General features: G+C 35.0%; 2 protein-coding genes across 2 annotated transcripts; both read right to left on the bottom strand.

Moving 5' to 3' along the window:
• Positions 1-8,346: 8,346 nt before the first annotated feature.
• On the bottom strand, positions 8,347-10,786 carry LOC107776462 (profilin-1-like). Its single transcript, XM_016596364.2, has 4 exons — positions 10,604-10,786; positions 9,647-9,784; positions 8,694-8,835; positions 8,347-8,607 (listed from the first exon to the last, which is right to left on the bottom strand). The coding sequence occupies exons 1-3, from the start codon at positions 10,724-10,726 to the stop codon at positions 8,701-8,703; spliced, it is 396 nt and encodes a 131-aa protein (XP_016451850.1). The 5' UTR covers positions 10,727-10,786; the 3' UTR covers positions 8,347-8,607; positions 8,694-8,700.
• Positions 10,787-22,851: 12,065 nt separating this feature from the next.
• On the bottom strand, positions 22,852-23,277 carry LOC107776463 (uncharacterized). Its single transcript, XM_016596365.1, has one exon. It carries the CDS (start codon positions 23,275-23,277, stop codon positions 22,852-22,854), a length of 426 nt encoding a protein of 141 aa, XP_016451851.1.
• Positions 23,278-25,081: the final 1,804 nt, after the last annotated feature.

Raw genomic sequence — 25,081 nt, 5'->3', positions numbered from 1 at the left:
CTTAAGCAGGTCTTTTTAGAAGAAATTTAAAACAAGGTAAAGTAGAAGAGAAAACAGTAAGCACTTAAGAACATGGTAGAAGGGTACAGTAGGTGAAACATATCAGAATATAACAGAACATATTGAAAAAGCATATGAGACCATAGCATAGAAAACATAGTAGAAGAAAGGACGAAAAACATAAGAACACAGTAGGAAAACATGCGTGGTAAAAGGGAAACATAAGAACACAGTAGAAGAACATGCGTGGTAATAAAGAAAACCTAAGAACATAGTAGAGACAACTACACACAAAGAAAAGGAAAAGAAAATCCAGAGAAACATTTTAAGCATTTTCAGAAAACCCTAAATCGAAAAGAAGTGATTTTGAAAGTAATTTTTGAAAGAAAAGTTGGGGAAATCATTTGAACACTCAAGTAGAGCATAGATACACAACAGATCTAAAAGAAAATCGGAGAAAACCTCGAAGGGTTAGGGTTTCAGAAGAACCCTAGAAAAAGCTTTGAAAAGGTCACCGATCTGAGTCAGAGAGGTCAGAACCAGGCTCAAAACACCATGATATGTCGGATCAAGGCCGGCGATGACTATGGAACCTTGAATCGTTAGAGGTCTGGGTGCAAACCTTCGAGGTATGGCCTCGATTCCTCAGGTATCAGGCGTGTAAGAGCGAGGGGAGGTGAGTATAGGTCGTCCATGGCCTAAGAAGCCATGGATTCCGGTGAGTCGGAGGTTGAAGATGGTGGAGACGATTAAGGTTTCAGGAACATTTGAGAGCATTTGAGGGGGGGGGGGTATCCAAAGGTGGCTATCAGAATGAAATGGGGGGATTAGGGTAGGGTTAGGTGAATTAAAATGGTAAGGGACAATTGTGGCCGTTGATCAAAATGATTAACGGCCTGGATTAAAAGAAAGGCCGGGCGGATTAGTGAATGGGTTAAGGGGCTCGGGTTAAATGAAATTGGGTTAATTGGAGGCTAAAATTGAAATATAAAAGGGGCTGTAATTGAAATAAATGAGGCTAAATGTTAAACAGTCATTTCTTCCCTTTTATTTTATAAAAATAGTAAAAATGATTTTTATAAATAAATTAAAAACAGTGAACTAATTAATAATATATAAATATTAATCTAAAAATGCTGGAAATTATTTTACAATTATAAAATACTGTTAATCTTAAAGTAGGCTATAATAGCAATTATATGCAATTTAGCTTTTAAAATACCAAATAAATTTGTAAAAATATACAAAAATTATTTTAACTATATTTTGGTATAAATATGGGAATAAAATAAATTATTCACTTGATAATTTTGGAAATAATTATGGATTTTGCACTGCTAAAATAGACAATAAATTGATTTTAAAAATCTTAAAAATTAGGGAAAAATACCAAAACTCTTGGGGCATGCTTATATATGCATGTACATGCTATTTTGAAAGTATTTTGTATAAAAATACATAGGGAAAAAATTGGGTATCAACATCATCATGGGCCGACAAAGTTTTAGGAGAATTAGAGTCCGTCACCCGAACAAAATGAAGATGACATAGATATTAGCACATGAAAATTTGAAAATCACCTCGAATTCCTGTTTTATGGCCCTAAAATACCAAAAATGAGGAATGGTCGTGGCGTAGCAACGAATATTGTTCATTAGGTCGTTTCTAATCGTTCCACAAAATTTTAGGCGATTCGTAGCCTTTTACCCAAATTAATGAAGATGGCGCAAACATTAGCATACAAAAAATTAAAAATAGTCTAGAATTCATATTTTATAGCCCTAAAACGCAAAAACACGAGGAGCAACCATGTCATAGCAAGGAATATTGTTCACTAGATCATTTCTGATGGGCTCATTAAATTTTAGGCGATCTGAAGCCCGTCGCCCAAATTCATGAAGATAACGTGGACATTAGCACATGAAAAATTAGAAATCGTTCTAAATTGCTGTTTTATGGCCGTAAAAGAAAAAATGAGGAACAATCATGGCGAATCGATGACTATTGTTCATTAAATCATTTCTGATAAGCCTACAAAATTTTAGATGATTCGGAGTTCGTCGCCTGAATTAATGAAGATGTTGTGGACATTAACACACGAGAAATTAAAAATCATCCTGAATTGTTTTATGGTCATGAAATGCCAAAAACAAGGAACGGACATAGCGAAGTAATGATTATTGTTCACTAGGTTATTTCTGATGCGCCCATAAAATTTTAGGCGATTTGGAGCTTGTCACCCGAATTTATAAAGACAACGTGGACATTAGCATATGAAAAAATTGGAAATGATCCTGAATTCTTGTTTTAAGAACCCAAAATGCCAAAGAACGAGGAATGATCATAGCTAAGCAATGATTATCGTTCATTTGATCGTTTCTAATGGGTCCACAAAAGGCTAATTGGAGCCCGTCGCCCAAATTCATGAAAATGGTGTGGACATTAGCATACGAAAAATTAAAAATCATCTTGAATTCTTGTTTTATGGCCCTAAAATGCCCAAAAAATGAGGAACAATCATGGCCAATAGATTACTATTGTTCATTAGATCATTATTTACGGGTCCATAAAAATTTAGGCGATTCGGAACCCATTGCACGAATTCATGAAGATGACATGGATATTAACACATAAAAAATTGAAAATTGTCCTGAATTTCTATTTTATGGCTTTAAAATGCCAAACACGAGGAACAATCATGGGGAAACAATGATTATTATTTATTAGGTTATTTTTAATGGGTTCACAAAATTTTAGTCAATTCGGAGCCCGTCACCCATAATCATAAAAATGGCGGTGACATTAGCAAACGAAAAATTGGAAATCATCCAGAGTTCCTATTTTATAGCGCCCGAAAATACTAAAAACGAAGAACGGTCATGGCGTAGCAATGACTATTGTGTATTAGTTCGTTTCAGATAGGATCACAAAATTATAGGCGAATCGGAACCCATCGCCTGAATTCATGACGATGGTGTGTACATTATCACACAAAAAATTAGAAATCATGTCCCGTTTTATGACCCTAAAATGCCAAAAACCGAAGAACAATCATAACATAGCAATGAATATGGTTCATTAGGTCGCTTTTATACGCATTTATGTGATTCGGAATCCGTCGCCCAAATTTATAACGATGGCGTGGATATTAGCACAAGAAAAATTAAAATCATCTAAATTTCTATTTCATGACCCTAAAACGTTAAAAAATGAGAAACAATCATGGCAAAGCAATGACCATTGTACATTAGGTCATTTTTTATGGGCCCATAAAATTTTAGGTGATTCGGAACCCGTCACTCGAATGAATGAAGATGACATGGACATTAGCACACGAAAAATTAAAAATCGTCCTGAATTTCTGTTTTAAGGCCCTGAAAGCTAAAATGAGGAATGGTCATGTGAGAGCAATGACTATTATTTATTAGGTCATTTCTGATAGACCTACAAAACTTTAGGTGATTCGTATCCCGTCGCACAAATTCATAAAGATGGCTTGCGTTCGGGCCGATATCAAAATTTTTATATACTATAGTCCACGCCATCTGCATGAATCCGGGCTATCGGATCCGAATCTCCTAAAATTTAGTGGTGCCATAAAAAATAACCTAATGAATAGTAGTTATGGCTTCGCCATGATCGATCCTCATTTTTGGGGCATTTTAGGGCCAAAAAATTAGAATTCAGGCCGATTTTAAAATTTGTGTGGTATAGTATATACCATCTGTATAAATTCAGGCTATCGTATCCGAATCACCTAAAATTTTGTAGAGCCATAAAAAATGGCCTAATGAATAATAGTCATAACTTCGGCATGGCCATTTCTCGTTGTATGGGCATTTTAGGGCAAAAAAAATAAATTAGATCCGATTTCAAAATTTTGTGTGCTATATAGTCCACGTCATCTGCATGAGTTCCTCGTTTTTGGGGCATTTTAGGATCAAAAAATTGAAATTCGGGCCGATTTTAAAATTTATGTGTTATAGTACACACCATGTGTATGAATCCAGGCTACCAGATCTAAATCACCTAAAATTTTATGGAGACATCAAAAATGGCCTAATGAATAATAGTCATAGCTTTGGCATGACCGTTTCTCGTTTTATGGGCATTTTAGGGCAAAAAAATAGATTCGATCCGATTTCAAAATTTTGTGTGCTATATAGTCCACGTCATCTGCATGAATCCAGACTACCGGATCTGAATCGCATAAAATTTTGCTGGGCAATCAAAATTGACCTAATAAATAATAGTCATGGCTTCGACATTACCGTTTTCGGCCTAAAACACCAAAACATGAGGAACAATACGAAGAAGCAATGACTATGGTTTATTAGGTTGTTTCTGATAGGCTCTCAAAAGTTTAGGCAATTCGGGGTAGGTGGCCCGAATTCATGAAGATGGTATGGATATTAGCACATAAAAAATAGGGAATCATGTTGAATACCTGTTTTGCGGTCCTAAAATACCAAAAAATAAGGAACGATCATGGCAAAGCAATGACTATTGCTCATTAGATAGTTTCTGATGGGTTGAAGAGCGCAAAACACAACACAAAATTGATGCTCTCTAGACAAGGATAGTATAGTAAAATTATCGTCTCCACAGGGATTGAATTTAAATAATGCTCTAGTAATTTCTGGTTTAACTGCTATTCAGGATGATCAAAACTTGATTTGGAATGATTAAGAACTACGATTAACTACTAAAGTAAAGCAATTGACAATTGACTGAAACAAACTAGAGATTAGCATAATTGGTTTCTTATCAATGTGAGAAATAAGGGTCATAACAGGATAGGGGCAAGATAACTATTTAGGATCCAACTCTAGTTCAATTCATTCTAACGAATTCACTCGATGATTAGTTCAAACATGTAGTCAAGATTCCTCTTCCGATTAAATCTTAACTCTACGAAGTGAACTAATATAAGCACTGTGAAATATGCAAGCATGCGTTAATGGTTTAGTCTTCAGGAGAACGTCTCTCGAATATTCTCCTAACTTGATTTAACCAACAATTCAACAAGCTCTTTCGATTACTTAAGAGAATCACTAAATTAAACCAAACAAAATAACTCAAGATAATCACCACAATATTCTTCTTTCGATTAAATAAACTGGTGAATAAAAGTGTAAACAATTCAAAGCTCCATAAATGAATTCAAGCAAAGAACTAGAGTCAAAATCCACAAATTACAATCAAAATACCATATCCGTCAAACCTTAAGGGAAACTACTCCATAATTATGGAGGAAGTCATCGCAAATATAACTAAAGAGTAAGAAAGCATCAATATAACGTTACAATCTAAACTCTCGTATTGAATTGATGGAAAGATGGTGAAATCTTATGTCTTGAAGCCTCCAATTCTCTCCAAAAGCTTTTAAGGTCAAAAGTCCCTTCAAAAACGTCTTTTTGGTGTATTTATACCACGTAGGAGTGGACTACGACGAAACTACCCTTTTCAAGCCGAAAAAGGAGAAATACTCTGAGAAAATTGTACAGGCGTATCTCCCCATGCGGGGTGCTAGTGGGAAAGTTCAGAAAGCGACTTCTGACCTCCGGACGCTATCCCGATTTAATTTCTTGGGATTTTACTTAGACTTCAATGCTCCAACTTGTTCAATTTAGCTCCCGATTATCTTTTTAACCTAGAATCACTTCCTGCAAGGCATAAAACACATAATAAGCACAATTCACTATCATTTAAGCTCAAACATAAGTAAAATGTAGTAATTAGGGTGCAAACTATGACTAAACATGAGTTTCTAGCCTACCATCATGCGCCGACAAAGTTTTAGGAGAATCAGAGTTCGTCACTCGAATAAATGAAGATGGCATAGATATTAGCACATAAAAAATTGAAAATCGCCTAGAATTCATGTTTTATGGCCCTAAAAATGCCAAAAACGAGGAATGCTCGTGGCATAGCAATGACTATTGTTCATTAGGTCATTTTTGATCGATCCACAAAATTTTAGGCGATTCAGAGCCCGTCACCCGAATTAATGAAGATGGCGCAGATGTTAGCACACGAAAAATTGAAAATAGCTAGAATTCATGTTTTATGGCCCAAAACGCGAAAAAACGAGGAACGGACATGTCGTAGCAAGGAATATTGTTAAATAGGTCGTTTCTGATGGGCCCATAAAATTTTAGGCGATGTGAAGCCTGTCGTCCAAATTCATGAAGCTAACATGGACATTAGCACACGGAAAATTAGAAATCGTCCTAAATTCCTGTTTTATGGCCCTAAAATAAAAAAACGAGGAACAATCATGGCGAATCAATGACTATTGTTCATTAAATCATTTCTGATAAGCCTACAAAATTTTAGATGATTCGGAGCCTGTCGCCCGAATTAATGAAGATGACATGGACATTAGCACACGAGAAATTAAAAATCATCCTGAATTGTTTTATGGTCCTGAAATACCAAAAATGAGGAACAGACATGGCGAAGTAATGACTATTGTTCACTAGGTCGTTCTCATTTCTGATGCGCCCATAAAATTTTAGGCGATTTGGAGCTTGTCGCCCGAATTTATGAAGATAACGTGGACATTAGCACACAAAAAATTGGAAATGATCCTGAATTCTTGTTTATGAACCCAAAACGCCAAAAAACGAGGAATGATCATGGCTAAGCAATGATTATTGTTCATTTAATCGTTTCTAATGGGTCCACAAAAAGGCTAATCTTGAATTCTTGTTTTATGGCCCTAAAATGCCCAAAAAAAGAGAAACAATCATGGCGAAGCGATTACTATTGTTTATTAGATCATTATTTACAGGCCCACATATTTTTAGGCGATTCGGAACCCGTTGCACGAATTCATGAAGATGACGTGGACATTAGCACACGCAAAATTAAAATCGTCCTAAATTTCTGTTTTATGACCCTAAAACGTCAAAAAATGTGATACAGTCATAGCGAAGCGATGACCATTGTACATTAGGTCGTTTCTGATAGGCCCATAAATTTTTAGGTGATTCGGAACCCGTCGCTCGAATTAATGAAGATGCCATGGACATTAGCACACAAAAAATTAAAAACCGTCCTGAATTCCTATTTTAAGACCCTGAATGCCAAAATGAGGAACGGTCATGTCGGAGCAATGTCTATTATTTATTAGGTCATTTCTGATGGGCCTACAAAACTTTAGGCGATTCAGATCCTGTCACACGAATTCATAAAGATGGCTGGAACATTATGACCCTAAAATGTCAAAAAACGAGGAACTGTCATAGCGAATCGGAGTCTATCGCCCGAATTCGTGAAGATGGTGTGGACATCAGCACACGAAAAATTAAAAATCATCCTGAATTCCTGTTTTATGGCCATAAAATGCAAAAAAAAGAGGAATAGTCATGGCAAGGCGATGACTATTGTTCATTAGGTCGTTTCTGATGGTCCCACAAAATTTTAGGCGATTCAGAGCCTGTCGCTCGAATTCATGAAGATGTTGTGGACATTAGTACACTAAAAATTGAAAATCGTTTTGAATTCCTGTTGTATGGCCCTAAAATACCGAAAAATAGAAATGGTCATAGTGAAGCAATGACTATTGTTCATTAGGTCGTTTTTTATGTGCCCACAAAATTTTGGGCGATTCAAAACCCAGCTCCTGAATTCATGAAGATAGTATGGACACTAGCACACGCAAAATTGGAAATCATCTTAAATTCCTATTTTATGGCCCTAGAATCCCAACAAACGAGGAACGGTCATGGCAAAACAATGATTATTTTTCATTAGGTTATTTCTGATAGGCCCACAAAATTTTAGACAAATCGAAACTTGTCTCCCGAATTCATGAATAAGGTGTGAATATTAACACACGAAAATTAAAAATCATACTGAATTCATTTTATGGCCCTAAATGCCTAAAATCGAGGAACAATCATAATGAAACAATACTATTATTCATTAGATCATTTTTGATGGGCCACTACTTTAGGCGATTCAGAACTCATCGGTCGAATTATAAAGAAAGATTGCAACTAAAGGTATGACTAATTGGTCAAAGAAGTGGATAAAAATCCTGGAAGAACATAATTCAGTATCAGCAGAAGCCCTTAAAGTGAGCAAAATTATCATATATATGTGATGATGAGATAGCAAGTACCCGATGAAATAGTCGAACGACTCCAACTAGTTTGAGGGTGAGGTAGTTACTTTAGATATATTCTTCAAGTATATAGGTACACCATTTTGGCAGCTAAAGGAGATTGTTGGTTTTTTTTGGGTGGGTGGGGGTGGGGGTGGGGGTGAATTTTGGGGCACAACCATTTTGTATGCATACCATGCATAGAAACAGAAGCTAAGCATGTATGAGGAAGATTTTGAGAGATGAAATCCAGGAGCTGTATATTACACAAACCAAAAAGTGAAATCCATTGTTAAGTACCAATAACATTCCATTCAAAAATAATCAGAGTGTCTCACTTAAAAATAATTTAAATCAATTCTTGCAAAACCAAAACACAAAGAGAACTGTTTGAATCCAGAAAGTAATCATATCTACCACTTTCCAATTCTTGAGTATCCATCCATTATCAGCAAACACCACAAACTTCAATACAAACATATTGAAAGAAAATTCTGCAACCATTTCAAAGGAAGGCAATTCATTAGAAATTCAATCTTGCAGAAAATATCAAAGGAAACCAAAGGTGAATAACACTTACCGGTAAATTAAAAACCTTGTTCAAGGAGATAATCGCCGAGCCTCTCGACAACCAGGTTACACTGTCCTGGAGTCATTGGCTCATCATAGATGCCAATAAGTATAGCCATATTAGTCTTTTTGATTGTAATACCACCCGGTCCCTGAATAAAAAAGAATGAAATATCACAAACAGCCTTTTGAAGTATGGCATTTCTAATAAACACTTGATTCAGTTGTACATACTACTACATCAACAAATACGCCTCAATCCTAAATAGGTTGGGTCGGTTATATGAATCTTCACTATCCATATAGCTCCATTTATGCTCATTTCATGTCAATATTGTACAAAATAAAAATAAAATAAAAGTAGTAGAAGTTCCCTATTACAACAACAACAACAACAAAAAACCCAGTGTAATTTCACAAGTAGGGTCAGGGAGGATAGTGCGTACGCAGACCAGTGGCGGAGGCAGATTTCCGCTAAGAAGGTTCAGAAAAAGTGAAAAAATTAAAAGAGATTGTGGCCAGTGATAATTGAACCACTGACCTTACAAAGATTTTCAACCTCCTTGACCACTAAGCTATGCTTTTGGGTTGTGTCAAGGGGATTCAGAACATAATATATAGAGGTAAAACAAATTTTGCCTTATATACACAGTATAATTTTTGGCGAAGGGGGTTTGGGTAAACCCCCTTCCCCCCCTAATTCCACCCCTGCGCAGACCTTAATCTTTCAGTTTTACATAAGAATCTCGAATTAAGTATCATCCTCAATATTCTGAAACGAGGTACGACATAATCTGGTAGTTCAAGAAGTAAGAAAAGATCTTGCATTCCAATAATCCTTAAAAACACTCTTTAAGTTGCATTGCAAGAAAATCACACAAATGCATTCTACTAGCTCAAACAGTATGCAAAACCTTTTTTTTGCAGTTTCATTTCAACATTCCAAATGAACATAAAAGATACCTTCTTTCCTCGAATGACAACACCTGCTTCACCTTGAAGGACCATGTATTTTGTGCCACCAAGATGCAGGCCAGTAGGAGCAAGTGTACCAGGTTCCTCAAAATCATTCATAATGGCCTTAATCTCCTCGGGCTTGAACTACAAGAACATGAATATCAATAAATTACAAAGTCATCGACAAAGTCGTAAGATGCAAACTTAGAAGGCAAACATATTCATAAGCAATTGTTCTTGTCTATTCACACATTGATATGTGAAAATCAGGTCTGTACTCAAATGCAAATCTAGCATGACTTCTGTTAGTTCAGTTGAATCCATCACTTTTTGGCTCGAACTATCTATACATAAGCCAAAATAATTTAAGATGTATACATATAATAAAATCGACTCTAGATCCTAAATTTCAATAAATATTATATCTGAACTTCTATCTAAAATTATTAATATTAGATCTAAACCCATAATTTTAAGAGCAAAGTGAGTTCTGTGTTAACAACCAGGGCAGATGTAACCTTTTGACTACGGGTTCATCTGAGCCCATAACTTTGAATATGGTATATAGATATGTATGTAAAAACCTAAAATCTTAATAAATGTTAGATTTGAACCCATAATTTTAACGGTATAATTAATTCAGTATAAAATTGAACTCATTAAATTTCAATCTTGGATCCGACTTAACAATCTTAAAGGTCGAACTCCTGGATCCGGCTCTATCCACCATCTACAAAGAAAGTGACTATAAAATCAATAACAATAAGATCTGTTCAATATTAACTAAGCATCTCAATGGTCAACTAAATTCTCCGCAAGTCAACGGCTTCACCAAAAAAGATTTTGGATCGGATTTGAATAAACCAATCTAGATTTATCATCAAAAGCAAATTGAACTAAACAAAAAAAAAACTTATACTACTGATTCGATAAATCACAAAAATAGGAAAATAGATGAAAGACCTGAGGGAAATTGGAGCTTTGAGCCCAAACGGCGCCGTCGTGACCGACGATAGCGGCGGCGGTCAGGTGGTTGCCCTCAATGTCACACAAAAGGTGCTCATCGACGTATGTTTGCCACGACATGATGATTTTCCGATGATGTTTTTTAGACAAAATGTGTGTGTGAGGGATATGTCTGAAATCATCATCGGAATTTATTTAAGATGTAATGTGTACTTCCTATGTGGTTGAAAAGTCGTTAATATCCCTTAGTGATATTTTTCTTTTATTTTTCAATAAATGCATATAGATTTAATTTACCAAAAAGGTCCTGCAATACCCTTCTATTGTTATAGATTATTTAGAATTTATCGTCCATTTAGGAGTATATGCGTGCGAATAATAAGACGATAAAAGTCTTTCTGGTTCGATAGTATAACGAGGGCATAGTTTAAGTGATTTACAATAGTATAGGGGTATTTCAAGATCTTTTCCGTTTAATTTATACATGTATTGACGATGTAAACGATTTTTCAGTCACATTTAACTTGTAATACAATCAAACCTCTCTATAACATCTCATTTGATCCGATATTTTTTGGCTGCTATAGTGAAGTGTTGTTATACAGGACATATATTATAACTTAGCATAAAATCGGTTCCGAAAAACCTGAATTTTATAGTGAATGGTTATTATATATAGATGATGTTATAGTAGTTTAATACTATTTTTTTCTCATATTAGGAGTACCAATTAATATTAATCAATATATATATATAATAAATAACCTGATTGGATAAATACTTTTTACACATAAGCTTTTGAATATTACTCAAGTTAGCTCAGCTTCTTTAAGAATAAATAATTTCTTGGCATAAAGATTTTATTATTTTAGTGGATTTATCAGACACGAGTTTGAATAAATTAAATAGTAGGCTCTAATTTTGGATGCTCAAAGAAAAACATAGACAATTTTGAGCTTCCTAAAACATAAATAGTTCTAAACCCCGGACGAATGATGGTTCAAATTGACAACAAATATTAGGGTTGCTATTCGATTTAGCAGTTATCGACTTATAAATGTATTAATTCGCTAGTCATCTAATAAAATATCGGTCGGATCAATATCGGACAGTTATCGCCAGTTTATCAATAAATCAAATAGACAATATAAATTACATAAGTAAGCTAGACAGTAAACAATAGATAAACGATCCAATCACAATCACACTCTAGCAGGCTAATGAAGCTCTCATTAACTGACAGTTTCTTTTATTTTAGATCTTCTACAATAAGCAAGCCAAAATACAAATTGGAGATCCTTAACTAGTAATAAAAGTTCGGTTAATATAAATTATGGATAAAATTTTGCTTCAGTTACCAAGTTAAATGATTCATTGGAGCAGAAAAGTATCAAGAACTATCCAGATTTGCCTAGTCCTACCCCAAAAACAAGTTCCGATGATGTTGAAGCTCAAGATGCTAAGAAGTTGCTTCATAACGGTTAAAAATATAAATATAATCTATATTATATTAAAAGGAGGGTGATATGCATTATGGTTAAGCCAAGTGGCAAGTTAAAAAGAAGCCACTTGACAATTTTAGGACAATATTAATAATTATGAATTATAAATGGAACATAATTAATGGAAGTAGTTGAATGAATAGATTTTAGACATAATAGATCTTAGACAAATTTAGAATCCGTTTGGATTGACTTAGAAAAAGTGATTTTAAACCAAAAAGCAAAAATAGCATTTAAACCAAAAAACAATAAGTTGGGGTTGCCCAACTTGTTACTTTGGCTTATTTAAAACAGTTTTTTTTTTTACTTATTTTAAGTACTTTTTAACTTTATCAAACACTGCAAAAAAACTTAAAAACTGATTTGAACAGCTTAAAAGCTAATCCAAACAACATCCTAATCTATATAGGGAGTATTTATTTCTGTATATTCATTTATAAGCTAATAAAAGATCACATTACAATATAATAATATTAAGTAATAAATAATACAAAAACTATAAGCAAATAGCAAAAAAGAGAAATTTTTTTGTCTAAGAATGTAGAAGGATAATACTTACTTGAATTTGAGATGAAAAATAAAGTGGTAGTAAGAATTTTATTAAAATAATATAATTTAATGTGCTAAAACAAAACAAATCATAATGTTACATGGTTAGTATTATTTAATATTGACTGTAAAATATAATACATGTGTTAAAATCAAGAGGTTGGGTTATTACGAATATAAAAAAAGAAAACAGGTTATTCACTATGAGATTTGAAAAATGATTTCATGTATTTGTTGAAGTTTGGCAAATTTGTCCCACATCGGTGGGCTCTTGAATTTTGGGGGGATTTTCCCCCTATAAAAGAAGGCCTAATGTTTAGGATTTAAACACACCTCTCATTTGCCTTCTCATCTGTTTAAGGCATTTGTATCTTCTCTCTTTAGTATTATTTCACTTGTATTTTTGGAGTGGAATAAAATATTTGGTTGTCTCCGAGGAGTAGGCAAAATTAGCCGAACCTCGTAAATTCTGGTGTTCCCTTTATTGTTGCTTTATTGTCTTATTTATTATTTGGTGGCTGTCATAATTTTTGGTATAGTAGTTGTGACTTATTCACACTCTATACATTTGGCTTCCGCAACAATTGGTATCAGAGCCAAGGTACTGTCTAAGTATGCTCTGTGGTTGCAGCATAGTCTGATCTTCCACATCAGAAAAGATTTATCTTGGTAACTGAGTCAAGGTTCTGTCTGAGTATGCTCTGTAGTTGCAGCTTAGTCTGATCTTCTACATCAGAAAGGAAATAATCTTGATTTGTGTCGTCAGCTATTAAATAATATTTGTGTCAAATATGGGAGACAATAAACAAGAAGAATCTACATCAAGTGTCAACAACACGTCATCATTGGCATCTTCGCTTATGACAAGAATTGTGTCAAATGCGAAATTTGCGGTCGAAATATTTGACGGGTCCGGACATTTTGGGATGTGGCAAGGCGAGGTTCTAGATGTCCTTTTTCAACAAGGGCTAGATCTGGCCATTGAAGAAAAGAAACCAGATGTTATTGGAGAAGAAGATTGGAGAATTATCAACCGTGTTGCTTGCGGTACTATTCGATCCTACCTTGCTAGAGAGCAGAAATATCCATACATAAAGGAAACTTCTGCAAGTAAATTATGGAAAGCACTGGAGGATAAATTTTTGAAGAAAAACAGTCAAAATAAATTGTACATGAAGAAGAGACTGTTTCACTTCACCTATGTTCCTGGTACCACGATGAATGAACATATCACCAGTTTCAATAAGTTGGTCACAGATTTGCAAAATATGGATACAACTTATGATGATGGTGACTTGGCCTTAATGTTGTTGGCGTCACTTCTTGATGAGTACGAGCACCTTGAGACTACTCTACTCCATGGAAATGACGAAGTTTCTCTCAGAGAAGTTTGTTCGGCTTTGTACAGCTATGAACAAAGAAAGCGAGAAAAACAGAAGGGCGGAGAAGGAGAAGCACTGTTTGTGAGGGGTCGTCCTCAAAATCAAACGAGGACAAAGAAGGGAAGATCCAAGTCAAGATCCAGACCCAGCAAAGATGAATGTGCCTTTTGTCGAGAAAAAGGGCACTGGAAGAAAGACTGTCCGAAGTTGAAGAATAAGGCCAAACATAACAATGGAAAGGCTATTATGGATTCAAATGTAGCTGATTGTGATGATTCAGACTTCTCATTATTTACAACAGAGTCATCAACATCATCAGACATATGGTTGATGGACTCGACTTGTAGCTATCATATGTGTCCCAACAGGGACTGGTTCGTGGAATTTCAAGAAGGAGAATATGGAGTCGTCCACACAGCGGATAACAGCCCTCTTACCTCATATGGCATTGGTTCAATACGATTAAGGAACCATGATGGAATGATCAGAACATTGACAGATGTTCGATATGTACCGGATTTGAAGAAGAATCTCATCTCTGTGGGAGCTCTAGAATCAAAAGGGTTCAAAATCATTGCAGAAAATGGAGTGATGAGAGTATGCTCCGGTGCACTAGTGGTAATGAAGGCTAATCGGAAGAATAATAATATGTACCGCTATCGTGGCAGTACAGTTATTGGGACAGCGACAGTGACATCCAGTGATGACAAAGAAGCAGAAGCAACCAAGCTATGGCACATGCGCTTGGGACATGCTGGAGGAAAATCCTTGAAAACTCTATCAGATCAAGGATTGTTAAAAGGAGTAAAGGCTTGCAACTTGGAGTTTTGTGAGCATTGTGTCAAAGGGAAACAGACAAGGGTTAAATTTGGTACAGCGATCCATAATACTAAAGGCATTTTGGATTATGTACACTCTGATGTTTGGGGTCCTTCCAAAACACCTTCATTGGGTGGGAAACACTATTTTATAACCTTTGTTGATGATTTTTCCCGAAGAGTATGGATGTATACAATGAAGAGCAAAGATGAAGTGTTGGGAATTTTTCTCAAATGGAAGACGATGGTGGAGAATCAAACAGGCAAGAGGATCAAGTGTATTCGCACAGACAATGGAGGTGAATACAAAAGTGATCATTTCAATAAGGTCTGTGAAAATGATGGCATCGTCCGACACTTCACTGTTAGACATACACCACAACAGAATGGAGTGGCAGAACGTATGAACCGGACCTTGCTGGAGAAGGTACGGTGTATGTTGTCCAATGCTGGCTTGGGCAAAGAATTTTGGGCTGAGGCAGTTACATATGCATGCCACCTCATTAATCGCTTACCATCTGCTGCTATTGATGGCAAGACACCATTTGAAAAATGGTATGGAAAACCTGCCATAGATTATAACTCTTTGCACGTGTTTGGCTCAACTGCATATTATCATGTGACGGAGTCAAAATTGGATCCAAAGGCAAAGAAGGCTATTTTTATGGGAATTACTTCTGGAGTCAAAGGATATCGCTTATGGTGTCCTATCACAAAGAAAGTAATATCCAGCAGGGATGTTACCTTTGATGAATCTGCTATGGTAAATAAGGTAACAGAAGATACCAAACAAAATGAAGGTGCTTCTAAGCAGATGGAGCTTGAGGGAAAATTTATTTTTCCTACACAAGAAGCAGAGGAGGAAACAAATGAAGATTACCCTCTGGAAGGAGAGCCAGTAGAGGAGATTCCAACTCAGGAACCTCAACAACAACTTGAATCAATAGCAACCAGCAGGCCAAAAAGGACAATAACGAAACCTGTTCGTCTCATAGAGACGGTTGCTTGTGCAACCTCAATTGTAGCTGATGATGTTCCTACCACTTATAAAGATGTTGTCCAAAGTTCAGAAGAAGATAAGTGGAGGATTGCCATGAATGATGAAATACAGTCCCTTCATCAGAATCATACATGGAGATTGGCCAATCTCCCGAAGGGAAAAAAGCAATTGGGTGCAAATGGGTATTTGCAAAGAAAGAAGGATTTCCTAACCAAGTAGATGTTCGCTACAAAGCAAGATTGGTGGCCAAAGGATATGCTCAAAAGGAGGGAATTGATTACAATGAAGTGTTTTCTCCAGTTGTAAAACATTCCTCCATTAGAATTATGTTGGCTTTGGTAGCACAATTGGATTTGGAACTAGTTCAGATGGATGTAAAAACTGCGTTTTTATATGGAAACTTGGAGGAGGAAATCTACATGACTCAGCCAGAAGGATTCAAAGTTGCTGGAAAAGAAAATATGGTGTGCAAACTTGAAAAATCGTTGTACGGATTGAAACAATCTTCTAGACAATGGTACAAGCGATTTGACGAGTTTATGTTGCGGCAAGGGTACAAGAGAAGCAAATACGATCATTGTGTGTATTTGCACAAGCTTAAAGATGGTTCCTTTGTATATCTTCTCCTATATGTTGATGATATGTTGATAGCTTCCAAGAATTTGGAAGAAATTGATAAGTTGAAGATTCAACTGAAGAAGGAGTTCGAGATGAAGGATTTGGGTGAGGCAAAGAAAATTCTTGGCATGGAGATAATTAGAGATAGACGTTCAAAGAAACTCTGTTTATCTCAAAAGGAATATTTGAAGAGAGTACTTCAACGTTTTGGCATAGATGACAAGACTAAGCCAGTTAGTACTCCACTTGCTTCCCATTTTAAGCTAAGTACTACTATGTCGCTAATGGATGAAGCTGAACGAAAGTATATGTCAAAGGTACCATACGCAAATGCTGTTGGTAGCTTGATGTATGCAATGGTTTGCACAAGGCCTGACATTTCAAAAGCTGTTGGAGTTATTAGCAGATATATGCACAATCCAGGGAAGGAGCATTGGCAAGCTGTGAAGTGGATTCTACGGTATATTCATAATACTGTAGATGTCGGGTTAGTTTTTGAGCAGGAAGACAATCAGTCTGTCGTTGGATATTGTGACTCAGATTTTGCGGGTGATCTGGACAAACGAAGATCAACTACTGGTTATGTGTTTACTTTTGCAAAGGCACCAGTTAGTTGGAAGTCTACTTTGCAGTCAACAGTTGCTTTGTCTACAACAGAGGCAGAGTACATGGCTATTACAGAGGCTGTGAAAGAGGCAATTTGGCTTGAAGGATTGCTAAAGGAGCTTGGTGTTGAACAAAAAGGTATCACAATTTTTTGTGATAGTCAAAGTGCTATTCAATTAGCGAAGAACCAAGTGTATCATGCAAGGACGAAGCACATTGATGTTCGGTATCATTTCGTACGAGAAATCATAGAAGAAGGTGGAGTCACGGTGAAGAAAATTCATACTACAGAGAATCATGCTGATATGCTGACAAAGGTGGTGACTGCGGTCAAGTTTCAACATTGTTTGGATTTGATCAACATTGTTGAAAACTGAAGATTAAAGATGAAGACACAATCAAAATTTGTTATTGAGAGAAAATTGAAGATGTGGAATTTTGCCAAGGTGGAGATTTGTTGAAGTTTGGCAAATTTGTCCCACATCGGTGGGCTCTTGAATTTTGGGGGGATTTTTCCCCTATAAAAGAAGGCCTAATGTTTAGGATTTAAACATACCTCTCATTTGCCTTCTCATCTGTTTAAGGCATTTGTATCTTCTCTCTTTAGTATTATTTCACTTGTATTTTTGGAGTGGAATAAAATATTTGGTTGTCTCCGAGGAGTAGGCAAAATTAGCCGAACCTCGTAAATTCTGGTGTTCCCTTTATTGTTGCTTTATTGTCTTATTTATTATTTGGTGGCTGTCATAATTTTTGGTATAGTAGTTGTGACTTATTCACACTCTATACATTTGGCTTCCGCAACAGTAACGACGCGATCACACATAATCGATCGTTACATAAAGTGGCACATTTTATCGTTACGTAACATAATTCAAATAACCCAAATCATATTCGAGTTGATTTATATCGCGCATCGCGGGAGTACTAATACTAGTAATTCTTAACGGGTTAACGGTTTATCCAATAAGGAAATTGAGTAATTTTCTCCCAAACTGATAAACCATTAATTATAAAATTTCAATCCGTTCACCAACCGATAATTCGATACCAATAAATCATTAAGCTACTTTTACAGATCGGTTATCAGTTACGATTAAATTTTGAATGGCCCTAACAAATATAGCATTATTCTCATTATTTTGGCTTGTGAATGAGTTAGATTTTTTTTTTTAACAAATTATAAGTGTGACATTTTACACTAGTTTTTTTCTAGCGATCACACTTCTAATAGTGCGATCCTACTATTTGATAAAATGGCCGTTCTTTTTGTTAGAAAATTTTATTTTTTTCCTTTTGATGTAGAAAATTTTAAATGAGCTATCTAATTCAGGATTGACGCAATTGATGAATACATTATTACTTTAAAAGAATTATCATAAGTGTTATTCTTTTTTTAGAGCCGACTATCAAAAATGGTATTATTATTGTTCTAATTTTATTTTATTCGTAAAACTCGATTAATTTAATGGTGGAATATTGCTTAAAATAGTAACCAACCACAACTCTCCATAATTGAGTCTCCAGCTACGAGATCTTCTCTCATTCTCACAGGGCCCCCAACTATTATCATATTACTATCAGACCCCCAAAGTTTTTAATAATTGCAACATCACTTTCTCTAGAGTCTAGACTAAAGTTGATAGTTTATACTAGTGATTTATGTTTTGACTTTTCTCATTTGAAGTTTGTAAATTGACAATGAGAAATACAAATTCGTATACATGAGTATTACGTGGAACAATGATTTTGAATAATGTTTTCTTACTATTAACAAAAGATGGAGTAGTTGTAATTTTTTTTACGTATTCCAAAATAATATTATCAGATTTATTGATAATATCAGCAAGTCCACACATGCAGAAATATTAGACTCGAATTTGCCAAAGAGGGTAAGATAACTTTAAGCGTCACTTTAATTATTTTTTAATATAATATTGGCTTGAAATAAAATAATAAATTTAAATGAGAAATATGATTATGTTTTCAATCAGAAACATGATTATTGATGATTCATATATCGATCCAATTTATTTGGGATCGAAATATAATTATCACTGTTGTATGTTTCTAATTCGTGATGAAGCGTTAAATTGGTGCATTTTTTTTATTATAAGCTTAATGTCTTAGCAAAAAGTGTTCAAAATTCAACTAATATGCTACGTTTATATTTATTTTTTGAACTCATTTCAAATTTTCCTGAAGTAATATTTGATTTTTTTTTTCACGTTGTTAGTAAGAAGTGAAAAACTAATTAGATAAGAATGATAATTGCAAAAAGTTATCATGATTTCATATTCAACTTTTGAGAAAGCTAAAGTCGAAAATGACTTTGAAAAAAACAGTCGATAATAACTATTACAATGCCATTTTCTCCTCAATTTGCTGGCCATTAAAGTTGCCAACTCAAGATTCCATTATTGATATTTTCCATTTGCTGCTTTTGTCAAAATTATGTACTGGCAAGCCTTCTTTTAGGTATAGCGATTGGATACCACTTTTTAAATGTACTTTACAAAGATCTTATAATCTAGTATTTTATTTAAATAGTCACGTCTTGATGTAGGAAATGGGGAAAATGATATATAAATTTTTTAGATATAATTTGAATAATGCAATTTGTTGTATCAAAGTTTCTTAACTTTTAAAACTTTCACTTCAGTAAATTTATTTTTTAGCTCTTAAGACCAAAGGGAGGTAATACACATTAGTTACATAAAAGGCGTAATGGCTTCCTGATCACTTAAACTTGTAAGGCTTTTGAAAGCCGATACACAAATTTTGGACTTTTCCATTTGAACATTCAAACTCGTGAAACCCTTAACTAATAAACACATTTGACCCTTGACCCTATGCGCGTGTATTACACATTCACATACGTGTCCATCCAGTCAGCAAATGACCAATGGGATTGTTACACATCAAGGGCGCCAAAACAAACCCCATAGTTGTGCTGGAATAAATTTATTAATTTCTAATTTTTCTTCTATTTCCCTTATTTTCTTCTTCACCATAGCTGTGCAACTTTTACCTAACTCAAGGTACCAAAATGACCCAGCAAGCCAAATTAACTACAAAGAGGGCCACAAATAATTTACACATTACTACGGCAGAAAAAATCGATCACAAAGGAACAACAACGGATACTTAGAACTGTTCAAGTGAATTAGAGAAAACGAGTAAAAGTATGGATAATATATGATCAACAGAAATCTGGAAATTGTACCACGAACCAGAAAAAAAACAACTCGCCGACGATCTCGAACGTCCTCAACACTCAAACCGAACAACCACAAAAATATCTTTGTCCATTTGTTTTTTCGCTCACTTCCCCATCTCCTTTTCTCTCATTCTCACCCCCCCCCCAGATCTGTTTCTCTGTCCCTTGCGTGTATGTGTGTTTATCTTGCAGCCGTTTCTGGTGGTAGGCAGCTAGCTTTTAGATTGAGAACAAGAAAAGCTCAAAATCCGGGGGGGGGGGAGGCGCTGTTAGGCGTAGATGAGGAGGAGAGACTGGTTGAGTTCGTTTGGTCGTTGCTGTGAGTTATGGGTGAAGCCTTGTTTCTGGTCATTGGGGATGATGCGAAGATACATGGGTGGTGTGTAGAAGACGAGATCCAGGGGGTGTTTCTATTATGGAAATCGGCGGACGAGATTTCTTCTTCTTTTTTGGTTTTCCTTATAGTTTCTGTTTATTTTTTTGATTTTACAATCTTTTTTAATGAATAGTAACAGATACACGCGCCATTTGAATGTGACTTGTACGCACTATGTCCACGTAAGATAAGCTATCGCCACATAAGCATAGTCAATGGTCACATGTATTTATTAGTTATAGGTTTCACGAGTTTGAGTGTTTAAATGGGAAAGATTAAAGTTTGTGTATCGGCTTTCAAAAGCCCTACAAGTTTAAGTGGCCAGGAAGCCATTTCGCCTACATAAGATAGTTTACTATGATGCAATACTTGGACATTTTCTCAATAAAAATTCTCCAAATTAAGAAATTTTACCTGTTTCTTAGTTTTAATATTTACTTTATATAAAAATGTGCAATATTGAATCAATAAAGTAAGTAATTATGTTGGATGGACTGTTTATTTTTTGACACCCTTAAGAAAAGTTTTGAGAAAAAATGCTCTGGGCCTGAATTTTAAAACACGGTTGCAAGAATTTTGAACCACCAAAAATTCGGATGATCACCAAAATGTTTAATGCTAGTGAAGCATTAGAAAATGATGATCACCAGAACTTTCAGCCTGATGAAAATTTTGGTGATCCATCAAGATTTGTCGCAAAAATCTGACGATCACCGTAATTGTTGCGTGCTTTAAAATTCTACCTAACATGCTTTAAAATTCTAACAATCGAGAAAAATCCTGCCCAAAAAACTTTAAAATCTAATGAGGCTTTTTTTTCTAACTTCTTTTACTATGAAAAATAAAATGAATAATGACATCGAAATATCCTATTTTTGTCATTCGACCTTAATAAAGCATCTAAAGCGAAAAAAGAACAAATACTCCATATAGGCTAGTTGGTTGTAAATTAAAATGGAATTTTTACATTTCTATACACTATATGAAATTATATTACCCTCTCTACTCAAGTTTTACTATAATTATATTTTATATACCCAATTACCATTTATGTACATTTTAAGGAAATTAATAATAATAATTAGTGTCCTAAAATTACTCTAACATATCTTCCACTCCCCCACGTTTCTGTCTTTACACCTCCCTCCACCATGTATCTTGCACTCACCCACTATTCCACCATTACAACAATAACAACAACAACAATCCAGTATAATCTCACTATTGGGGTCTGGGGAGGGTAGTGTGTACGCAGACCTTACCCTTACCATGGGGTAGAGATGTTATTTTCAATAGACCCTCGGCATCCTTCCCTCCAAGAACTCCCACCTTGCTCTTGGGGTGACTCGAACTCACAATCTCTTGATTGGAAGTGGAGGTTACTTACCATCCGAGCAACCCCTTTTGTCAATCATTAAAAGCTATTCCACAATTGACAATCATTAAAAAGTTTTGAAGCTTTGAATTCGAATTTAGGTTTTCAAAAAATAATATTTGTTTGAATTGGATGTTGTTGCAAAAAATTAGAAATTCTCTCTACGTCTCTCTCTCTATTTCTCAATCCCTAATTTTAATAATGTAAAGCAAAGGAAAAAAGAGCAGCAATTCTACCATTGACAGCCATTAAAAATCTTTGAAGCTTTTGAATTCGAATTTGAATTTTCAAAAATCATTATTTGTTTGGATTGGGTGTTGTTGCAAACAATTGGGAATATGGTTTGAAGTTTATATCTCAATTTTGAGGGTGTTTTGGTGAAGATTAGACTTGTTTTTGGCAGAATTTCAGATTGAAACTCGAAGAAGAAGACATGATATACATTATATTGACGAAATTGTAGTAAAATTGTAGCAATTTTTTTTGGTAATTAAAATTTTATTAATCACCAGAATATTTACAAATCAGGAACCATAGTATGACTACATCACAGTCTGCTATCTAATTAAGCTACTAAGAAATACTTACTACTAGAACTAACTAAATACTAAGATGTTGGACCATTTCTTTAATTCTAGTAGATGCTCGGATATTACACACATATAAAATTTCCCTCAGTAATTGATCTGAACTCCTTGATCTCCTTTCAAATCTGCGTTGATTCCTTTCAATCCATATTGTATGCACCCATTCTGTATATGCCATCTTGAATACCAAGCTCTCTGTGATTTACCCTTTGCTATTTGAATGATCCAATTCTCCAGTTGTTCCCATTGTGTTGTCCTGAAACAGGAACCTTCATCCATTTTAGCACACTTTCCCAAATTTTGACAGAGTAAGGACATTCCATGAAGATATGGTTTCTCGTTTCATTGTGACTATTACATAGATTGCAGGCATGATCCACATTTACACCCAAGGAGGCAATTCTATCCACAGTCAGAAATTTACCCTGCATCTGTAGCCATAATGTAAATTGAGCTTTTGGATGAGCATTATTTCCAAATCTCAGTCTCTTCCATGAAATCCTCTCGTTGTTCCCAATTAACTGAAGATATATCTGCTTAATTAAACTACCAACAGTGTTGTTTTGAATCAGTACCAATGTATTTCTAGCCTCAAACATTTTCCTTACCATCCAACCAGCCTGTAGAGGAATATCCATTTGACAAAATTGTTGATTCTTGATATAGTATGCATGCAACCATCTGATCCATAGCCTGTCTATCTTATGATCAATGTCCCACTAACTTTAGTTATTGCAACTTTATTCCATAGTCTCATGTTTATCAAGCCTAGTCCACCCATTGACTTTGGAGTGCAAACCTTCTCCCAAGCTAATAAAGCGTTCCTAGTGACCTATTGTAGCGCTTCATGTTCATATATATATATATATATATATATATATATATATATATATATATATATATTATTTAACTATTGTATGAAAGTTTTGTTTTACCATGTATAAATTAGATACAAAATATACAAAAGATATATTGTATAAATTTTGTATTTAACTTGTATGTTATTGTAGTTGTATTTAACTGAGTAGAAATAATATGTGAAAGTTGTAGATAAGTTATAGATAAATTGTATAATATATAATTAGTTGTATGAAATTTATTTTACTATGTATATATCAAATACAAAATATACAAAAGATAGATTGTATAAATTTTGTATAAAATTTATATTTGTGATGACCCAAAAGGTCATTACTTGTTTTAAAAATAAATTCTATATTCTGAGGCCTTAAAAACCTCTTTTTGTCTCACCTCAATTTGTGTGCCCTTTCCAGGCTTGTATCCGGAAAGCCATTATATGAAAATCTGTAAAAAAAATGATAAATTTTGCTTTTGAAATGAATTTAAATTGACTTTGGTCAACATTCTTGGTAAGCGGATCCGGACCCGTGATCCGACGGTCTCGTAGGGTCCGTAGTAAATTTTGGGATTTGGGCATATGCCCAAAATCGAATTCTGAGGTCCCAAGCCCAAGAAATGAATGTTTAAAGAAAATTATTTTCTGGAATATATAGCGTTTTTGGAAATGAAAGATGTTTGAAATTGATGGTATCAAGCCCGTATTTTGGTTCCGGAGCGTGGTACAAGTTTGAAATAATAATTAGGTTGAATCTGTAAAATTTGGTAAAGATCAGAATTGGTTTAGTATAAAAACAGACTTAAAGTTGAGAAATCGGAAATTTTGGTGTTCTTGAATGATTTTATGAATTTGGTGTTTAATTCATAGTTGTTGATGTTATTTTGATGATTTGATTGCACGAGAAAGTTCGTATGATGTTTTTTATGTTGGTGTGTATGTTTGGTTTGGAGCTCCGAGGGATCGGGTGAGTTTTGGATAGGCCATAGAGTGGAATTGAACTTAGGAAGTTGAGGGTTTTCAGCTGGTATGTGTTGCAGGCCCTAATCTCGCAATTGCAAGCTCAGGTGTCACAATTGCGAGCCTATCAAGCTTGAGAATTGCGAGGGTCACTTCGCAATTGCGAAGTATGCCCTGGCCAGCCTTTCTCGCAATTGCGAGCAATTCTTCGCAAATGCGAATAACTCAGATATCCCTAGCTATCGCAAATGCGAGTTCGCAATTGCGAACATCTGATCGCAAATGCGAAGATAGCAGGTTCCTTAAGGGTTCGCAATTGCGACATCTGCAATCTGCTAAATCATAACTTAGACGTATTTTTCAAACCTTTTCAAGACCTAAACACCTTTGGGCATTTTTTCAAAGACAACTACTCTTCCAAATCGATTGTAAGTCATTTCTAACTCGTTTTCATTAATCTTTAACATCTTTTCACATGATTTCAACTCAAAATCAAGGGTTTTCATGAGGAAAATTGGGTGTTTTGGGTAGAACTTAGGTCTTTCAAATTTTGGGAATTTGGATCTCGATTTGAGGTCCGATTTCAAAATAAATTATATATTTGGGTTCGTGGGTGAATGGGTAAT

This window comes from Nicotiana tabacum, chromosome 8, assembly GCF_000715075.1.
Source record: "Nicotiana tabacum cultivar K326 chromosome 8, ASM71507v2, whole genome shotgun sequence".
Taxonomy (NCBI): Eukaryota; Viridiplantae; Streptophyta; class Magnoliopsida; order Solanales; family Solanaceae; genus Nicotiana; species Nicotiana tabacum.
The sequence above is the reverse complement of the archived record's forward strand: the minus strand, read 5'-3'. Positions and strand labels throughout refer to the sequence as shown.

Coding starts and splice junctions, on each gene's coding strand:
- LOC107776462 (XM_016596364.2), bottom strand. CDS start 10,726: ATGTCGTGGCAAACATACGTCGATGAGCACCTTTTGTGTGACATTGAG. Junction 9,785..10,603: donor AAAGCTCCAATTTCCCTCAG/GTCTTTCATCTA, acceptor ATGTTCTTGTAG/TTCAAGCCCGAGGAGATTAA. Junction 8,836..9,646: donor TTGTCATTCGAGGAAAGAAG/GTATCTTTTATG, acceptor TTTTTTATTCAG/GGACCGGGTGGTATTACAAT.
- LOC107776463 (XM_016596365.1), bottom strand. CDS start 23,277: ATGGATATTCCTCTACAGGCTGGTTGGATGGTAAGGAAAATGTTTGAG.